An 8,401-nucleotide genomic window follows, 5' to 3' on the forward strand; every position below is an offset into this window, starting at 1 on the left:
CTTTGTAATTACACCTGTCTAGTAGAACTTCTCCATGGTGCGCACATTGCTTTCTTGCTCGTGACGAGGACACTGACTCTTACTCCGACTCCTTGATCTCTTTACTGCTTCTTCTCACATCTGATCCGAGGCAGTTAGCTCAGGAATTGCCCAGTCAAGCAAACAGGCGATATCTATTGTCCTGCCAACCTTTCGTAAGAGAACAGGTTCACAGAAAGAGGGGAACCTAATATGCGGTCGCTCTCACATTCAGGTATAATAAACTACAGGACCAAAAAGCCTCGTGAGAATTCTCAGCAAATGAACTATCGTCACAGTATTCCATGTATTAAAGTTAAGGTGGCATAACTGCCGCATCCATGTACAAAAATAATCTGAAATTCCAGAGCTATAGAGCATCAAACCCAGTTCCACTGATATAGTGCCTCAGTAGTCTTCAGTTTATGGATGGGATTACGTCATCCATGTAAATTAACCTTTTGCTAGTTGGCCTATGAACCTCCCTTTGATCCTTTTGACATCCTGCAATCAACTCTGACACACTTGACTAGCGTGGCTCTAGTTTAACTTACTAACCTGCAGAAGATGCCGCAGCTTAGTTTAATCAAGCAGGAAAAAACGTATATAATGCAAATTAATTCGACTGCCTTGGCCCAGGCGCTTCCAGGAAACTGTGGAGTCTCCTAGCTAGTTCTTGTTATGCACAATGTTGACTGTTCGAAGTGCTGCATTATGTTTGTTTAGTTTATAAAAGAACTGTTTTAACAATGTCTATATTCCACCATTCAATGTCTTCACTTCTCTTGCTTTGGTTTACTTCTTTCTTTTCCTTCTTTTCGTATGCCCTTTTGGGTCGGCTAAATGGTTAAACCTGAACAGTGGAATCTCTGGAAGGAAGTCACGCTGAGATGTGGCTTATGTTCATGCTCAAAGAAGACAATTTCATGGAATTAAAAAAAACAAGACATGTATATTACTAGACTTGAAGCAGCTGCTCTCTATGAACATTTCCATTTGGAACAAAATAATCCAGCAAAAGAAAAAGAAACAGAAAACTTAGTCTGACGAAATACCAGAGCCGTTGAAAAAGCACATGAGCTTGAGCTATTTTGAATCATTGTAAAAGTTTAGGTTTCAAAAACTCCTGCAGGTTCTTTTTTTTTCTTTTTGAAGTAAATTTCTGCAGGTTCTTCAGATATGGCCTCATCGGTCAAATTTCCATGAAGCAATTTTTTAGGATTCAACAGTGGAAAGCCCTCGATCATCAGGCAGCAAGCATGCCCAAACAGGCCACATGAACGCTGAAATGAGAGAACTCTTGAGGATCTAGAGGAAATACAATGCTACATTGATCCCCCGCCAGTCATTTGGAGGCGAATTCCTCCAATGGCTATAAATGTTTTGCCTGAAACTTACACCCAGTCTCAGTGTATATAAAGAGGACCATGGTTGGTCTAAATTCAGATGATCAATCAGCATCTTACCTACGATAATACAGCAAGAAGCATGAAAAACAAGAAAAGAAATTGTCTGAAATCCGTGCAGATGCTACCAGATGATATGAATTCAGCTCATCTTTATTGTCATTGCTTTCTTTTTCGCTTGTATTTCTTTTGTTCTCTAGTAATTTTCAACCAACGGTGCAACATGAATTAATGCCACCCCCATCTCAAAGTACGAATGATGCCAAGGTAAACCCATTCGCAGCATAGAAATCAGCTCGAGATCCTCCCAATAGTCCAAACAAATTGCAATAATCTTGCTCGTCCATGAATTTAGACCGGGGGATTCATTTCTAATGACATCAATTACTCATTGGAAGATGATGCAACTCCGAAAGGCTGCTCACTTAATATGTCTTGCACTTCAAGCGGCAATGTCACTCTTTTCTCCGGTGACTGGTCTTTTATTGACGCCTTTACTCCTCAGTTGTATACAAAAAGAGGAGCAGACTCTGCTTCCACTCGGCTAAGGTGGTTTAAGGGCCAATTAGAGCACCCGGTAAGTTATGGGGCATGTCAAACTCTGCAATCTGGCCCGCGAAAATTTTCACATATTGATTTGAATGGAATTGACTAGCAAGGCTGCAATTTGTAGAGTCATATATTGGCACTGGGGGTATTTCACGACAGATTCTTTAGATAGAGGTTCCAACCGAGTTGCCACGGAACCGGTAAAGTGATGCCAATAGAACATTCATCTCTGAAACTCCAGTGAAAGTTCGATGTTGCATCGTCGAAACTCTTACAGAATAATGTCAAATTCACCAAACCACCCCACCAACCCTAACAAAGGAAAAAGAAAACGAAACTCTTACTTCTAATGTCAAATTCACTAAACCGCCCCACCAACCCTAACAAAGGAAAAAGAAAATAGCAAGGGTCACCGAATTATGTGCCAAAAGAGAAAAGATTTTCATAAGCAAGAAATCGACTAGAGCAAATCCAGACGAATACAATAGACACAAGGAAACTTTCGTCCTTCTCCTGAAAGCTCTGGACAATTCTAATAATATCCACCGGTCTTCGCAAAGAGGTAAGACTGAACTTGTTCAGTAGTACGCTTTTCGAGGATTATTCTGCAGGAGCAAAACGGCATGCAGCACTGATCAGTTCACAGATATAAGGTTTACAAGGCTCACACAGCAAATAATAAGGTAAAGAGTCTAGTACCAAAGGGTTCGGTCGATAACGATATCCAAGCATCATTCTCTTTTTATACTGCTCATATATATCATCTTCTGGCTTCACCTCTCCAGGATTATGAGCACCAACACCCAAGTTGTTTTTCTTCACTTCACCAGCCATGATTGGATCAGCAATACCACTTCTAGAGCTTCCAAGACCCTCACCTGCTCAATTAGCCAGGTGCACCAATTAGCCTTTTCCCCTCGGGTCATAAGTGATGACAGATGCAATTACGAAGTCAGACACCACAAGAAGAATTCCTCATCAACCACCACCGTTGGCTTATATGTCACAGAACAGGGAGTTCCCTTCATACTCAAGACCCTTAGGAGCTATACACGGTACTTAACAAATCGACACATTCATATGCATGGATACGACAAGAACTTCAGTACATCATGCACACATGATTAAGCTGCTTATGTGAATAATTTATCCCAATAAATCGATCTAGCTATATCAAAGACGCCTTATCTTCTGGATGGAACAATACCAAGAGCTATAGGGAATATAAAATTGAAAAATACCTTCTTTCCACCCCATTTTTGACAGAAGCTTATGGCCAACATTATCAGCCTGAATCCTGGCCCTTTCGGCAGCCTCTCTAGCAGTCCTTTGGGCAGAGGCATCATTACATGAAGCCAAAAACCTTTCAAGTTCTTCTGGAGGAATGAAATCGCCCATGTGATGACCTTTCTTGGAGGGACCTATGAAACAAAACTCAAATGTGTCATCTCAACTGAGATGCAGATAGCAAGACACTGTGACAACAGAAAAAAACACCTGCTCGCAAAGAAATTCAAAATTCAAAAGCTAACCTTGAAGAGAAGGAGGTGGAGGCATTTCGTCTTTCGATTGTCTAGGTTGTCTCCTCCTCTCCTCCTGGGCAGCCTTTTTCATGTAAAATTCCATCATTGCTACAGGATCTGCACTTGCTGTAGAACCTGACTCGCCTGTGTTCAACAAACTTGATCAACCAACATGCTCAATCCTTTATCGTGCTCACTTAATAATGCCAAAAAAGCATGAACCACAAAATGTCTTTGTAGCATGTTGCAATTTAACCAAAAAGAAGTACTCACATTGATATTCAAATAATAACACCACTCATTAGTCAATGAATTTTGAGTAGTTTCTAGTAAAACAACATCATTAGAATAAAAAACAACCTAAAATCAATTTGATTTAAAGACAAATGATTACGTCCGACAAGTTTTAAAAATTTAATACAAGGTACAAAGTTGCATAAATATAATGTATACTGATGCTATCTATGGTTTCAGCACATTCAGCTTTTCAGATGCTGCTCTATTTTACTTTACTCTCTTTAAATACAAACATAAGATGATCATATTTGTCACTTCTTTGGAAGGAAGTATATTAGTAATTTAAGCCAAAATCAGATGACATGGCAATTGAAACAAATGTGTAATCACCATTCCTATCCGAAGCAACTCCAGAATTATCTGTAGCTTCGTACAATGCTGACGCAGGAGTTTGGTAATTTGAGTGGTGGGCCTGGCTGTTGAGTATCCCTTGGGAGCCAGTATTAGACCTTGACTCTGGTGCACCTGCTCCACCCGCGAAAGGTAAAACAGGAGATTAAGCAACTAAATATGAATAGTGAGTGTAGATAATTTACAGCACAGAATTCTAAAGAACGAACATAGACATGAATGAGATAGAAAACTACTCAGATTCTGAATGACTTGGAAGGGAACAGTCGACTATTTATAGAATGGAAGATGCACTGAGTACCAAACAATGTAAGGTGCAAATAGATAATGCAAAGGCACAGACAAAACAAGCAGAATCAGCCTGAACCATTAAATCTAAAATGCAAAGCAACCACCTCATAACTTTCACGAGAAGTCCCTTAGACTGGTTTTCTTGACTGGTCCAATAATGCATTATAATCTTTTTACTCCTACTGGCTCTATTAATGATACTTATCATCTAGAATCAACTCACGTGCACATCCCATTCTTTGTCTATCCAATGCACAAAGACATTCCACTTTTACTTTAGCAAAGATAGTACAAGTACGTTCTACTTTTGCATTAGCAAAGAGAGCACAATTACAACATTCTGAAACTCCAGAACGTACATGATACTCCACGAATCATTGCTATATGAAACATACAGCAAAACAATCAAACAGAAAATGCTGAACACCATGATATAGAATATTTGGGAATAAGTGGGTGCTTGAAAGAGCTTTTGATTTGCATAGGCGCTACAACTGCAATAAAGTGTTCAATGAGCAATTAAAGCAGAAGGTGAAAGTTGAAACACTTCAACTTGAGTCCTGATAGCAATTCTTGCAGCTCTTGCTGTTCCAACTTTATGTTCAGATTTCTCTTTCAGTTAAGTGGTTTGAAATACAAAAAATACTTCAAGAAAATTCATCTTCACATGCATGAAGTTAGTTTTACACTTAATTGCATGCTGGATATTCATGTTATTAACCTCTAAACATGATGAAATATAAAATAACCTAACCTATCAACAATCATTTAACGGCATGCTCACAACAAAAGCAATGGAAGTATGGAAACTAATCATTCGCCAACATCCATGACAACAAACCAGCTAAGACAATGGAATACCATTCAACTCTGAAAAAAAAAAACATTCAAGCAGGATAGCACCAACCATTGCGAGATTTCTGGGGTTCCTTGCTCTGTAAAGAAAGGGCTTTTTCCTCCTGAGCAAGCCGGTATTCATAATACTTGTAATCAGCACAGGTTTTGTCAAATAAAAACCTGTGCACAGTATAAAACATTAGAGGTATGCTGGCAAAGGCAAGGGCAAATCGCCATTCGCTCGTGTGCTTGAAAAAGACTCGATGGAATCAGTATGTATCTAAGCACCACACGGAAGCCAAACAACAGCTATGTTCTAGACAGAAATATATGAAAGTATATACTTGAATGGAGTATCCCCAGGATTTTTCTGGCGAGACATATCTTCAAGATGCCTTCCATTTTTGGCCACAAAGCTGGCTAATTTGTCCGCAACTTTCTTTACTGTAGGATCGCTTGGGGAAGGTGGTGCTGCACGTCACTTACAAAACTGATTAATACCGAGAGCATGAACAAGAGAATGCAAACTACTCTTGTAGCAGGCGTGCCACATATTCCATATCTTTCAGTGAACATCTCTTTCCACCAATGTTGGTAGGTACTTAAGGTTAAAGCTGCATTCACGTGGGAAGAAATATTCAAGAATGTTTTGCTCTCCTTCAAACAGCTTATGAGAAATTGAACCTAAGGGCTAAAATATTGTGTTTAGGGGACTTTATCAACCAACATCAAACACTTAAAGCACAGTTCATTACAGTATATAAGTAATCGTGACTCCCAAATCAGGTGGCATAAACCCCGGGGTGGATTTGCTCCTGTATTGAGCTTACTAGAAGTGCACACCTGAACGGCATTAGGACTACAGAATTTTCAGAATTTAAAAGTAACATTGTATATTGACCATCAGGTTAAAAAAACAAAAGAGATAGCAAAATGGGGGCTTCTTCTTCGCACTTATCCAGCAAAATGCAAAGAAGTAAGCATGTCACTGAAAGATATTTTGTTTGCACGTGTTCTACTCAGATTTCCAACACAAAGAGCACAAATAACTAGACAACAACAAAAAATGTCAGACAAGCACCACAAAAGACATAAGACTCTAAGCAACGTTTCTATTTTGAAGATCAGAATAAAGGACAAGCGGAGTAAAGGCCAAACATTGTTCCCCTAACATTTTGAACTTTTCTCTTTTTAAAAAAAAAGGATGGAAGAAAGCAATCAACCAGAATCTGAACGTAAAACAACAGTTGAAGCATAAATTAAAAGAAGAGACCTAGAATAAAGAACTAGGCATCCATCCAAAACAACGACACAAAATGAGCAACAAACAGCATGTACTATCAACTCACAGTGAGCTCCAACCACGAATCATTACTGTTGTTGAAGAAAAACCAAATTCTACCACAAGATACCAAAATGTATGAGAAAATCTCATCACTTGCTGATTATTTGAATCGATCTCGTCGTTCCATTCCTCGACAAGAATGACGATCCAAACAAAAGCCTCCCATCACAGTCCTGACCACACAAAATTATATTCATGAAGTGGTATTTACCAACATCATCATGTCCTGATGATTTCTCATAGGCTTCTTGTTTGATTAATTTCTGCCGTTTAACTGACGCGTCACGCAAATTACTCCTAGCATCGGCATCATCTTCATCCTCATCTGCAGCTAACTTAACTGGAGGTGCAACAAGCTTTGACTTCTGTTTCAAGCTGAATGCAAGTTTACCACCGGATAAAGACTGACTGGACTTTCCAGAATTATTAGCCTTGCTATCCAAATGTGTTTTGGTAGCACTAGGGTTCGAAGATCTCGATCCAATTGAACTCTGTTTGGAATCTTCTGATGGGGCACATGTATCCTTTGCTTTTTCTTGTTGAAGCTGTTTGAACCTCTCCATGAAAGAACCATCATTTACGAAAAGGCTAGAAGGCACTTCCTTTTCCATGAGCAAACAACCAACTGAGCTAAGTCTGTAAACGGGACGTCACTGTTTCCAAACAAGCTTTCAAGCTACTTAGACATTGTACTGAACGTTTTGAAATTAAAAAGAAACGAAAGAGAAATTCCACAAGAAAACTGTAAAAATCTAACGGATAAGAACCACACCAAAAGAGTAAAAGGGAGGAAAAAGACTTCTATGCGTTTGAACGAGCAAAACCCAAATGAAATCATCACGGAATCAATCACTGGATTCAAAATAATACACCAAAAAAATAGGTTTCTTCATAAGTCCCACTAGAATAGAAAATCACGGGCAAGCGGCCGTGAACACAAAAACCGCAAACGTACAGCACGAAAAGGTGGCGGATTCATCAGCCAGATCGACAAAATCAGCAGCTCATCCTAACAAAGAGCACAAAAAAGAGAGGGGAAAAAAGGCAGCATGAAGTCCAGGAACTTTAAAAGAATGATTACAGGATTCGGCGGCTGCCGTATCTCTCATTCGGACAAAACCGGACCTCCATCACGAGAATGCAACCCCGACGGCGAACAAATGCCAAACCCTAATCATCAGCTAATCGGGGCAGACCGGCGGGATAGCAAGATACGAGAACTAACCAACTGGGCGAGCACAAGCAAAGAGACGGACAATCGGTCCACAAATAGCGAGCAGAAGATTCAAACATCAGACTGGCCGATCGCAATCGAGACAAATTGGTCGGGGATTACTTCAGAGAACAACCGAACTGACCTCGAAGTAGTGATCGAGAGAACTGCAATTCGACAGCCAGTCCTAATCAATTTGAACGGGGCGAGTCGAGCCGAATCAGGCGAGAGCGACGGCAATCTGCGGGTGGCGATGCGCGACCGGAAATCTGAAACGACGAACGCAGACGGAGGAGGAGGAGGAGGAGGAGGAGGTGGAACGTAACGTGAGTCGCTCGCGCGAGCGTCGGTTCCCCTTCATATATTGCCGCGCCAGAAATAAGATATCCTGAGCTACACGCCGTGCTTTTCATATATTTGCGGATTCTTCCCCAGAACTTCTCGAAATGATACTGTTGCCCAATCTCTACTTCGTTGTTAATTTTAGTACTCGAACTTTTCTAATTTATACAATGATGCCCGTGAACCTTTTTTTTTTTTTAATCAATCATATCCCTCGATTATATTCCTT

The 8,401-nt window shown here is 40.1% G+C and overlaps 1 protein-coding gene across 2 annotated transcripts; it reads right to left on the minus strand.

Moving 5' to 3' along the window:
• Nucleotides 1-2,167: 2,167 nt before the first annotated feature.
• Nucleotides 2,168-8,164, minus strand: LOC115693463 (SURP and G-patch domain-containing protein 1-like protein). 2 transcript variants are annotated; one of them, XM_056312908.1, is made up of 9 exons: nucleotides 7,976-8,164; nucleotides 6,829-7,270; nucleotides 5,617-5,743; nucleotides 5,352-5,452; nucleotides 4,124-4,276; nucleotides 3,506-3,640; nucleotides 3,215-3,394; nucleotides 2,673-2,851; nucleotides 2,168-2,578 (listed from the first exon to the last, which is right to left on the minus strand). In XM_056312908.1, exons 2-9 carry the CDS (start codon nucleotides 7,226-7,228, stop codon nucleotides 2,552-2,554), a joined length of 1,302 nt encoding a protein of 433 aa, XP_056168883.1. In that variant the 5' UTR covers nucleotides 7,229-7,270; nucleotides 7,976-8,164; the 3' UTR covers nucleotides 2,168-2,551. The 2 variants fall into 2 exon arrangements, with proteins under 2 accessions (XP_056168883.1, XP_056168884.1); XM_056312909.1 differs by having other exon boundaries at nucleotides 6,829-7,309.
• Nucleotides 8,165-8,401: the final 237 nt, after the last annotated feature.

The sequence above is a fragment of the Syzygium oleosum genome, unplaced genomic scaffold (assembly GCF_021117445.2).
Source record: "Syzygium oleosum isolate NSW1041296 unplaced genomic scaffold, Sole_v2.1 Sole_v2.07, whole genome shotgun sequence".
Taxonomy (NCBI): domain Eukaryota; kingdom Viridiplantae; phylum Streptophyta; class Magnoliopsida; order Myrtales; family Myrtaceae; genus Syzygium; species Syzygium oleosum.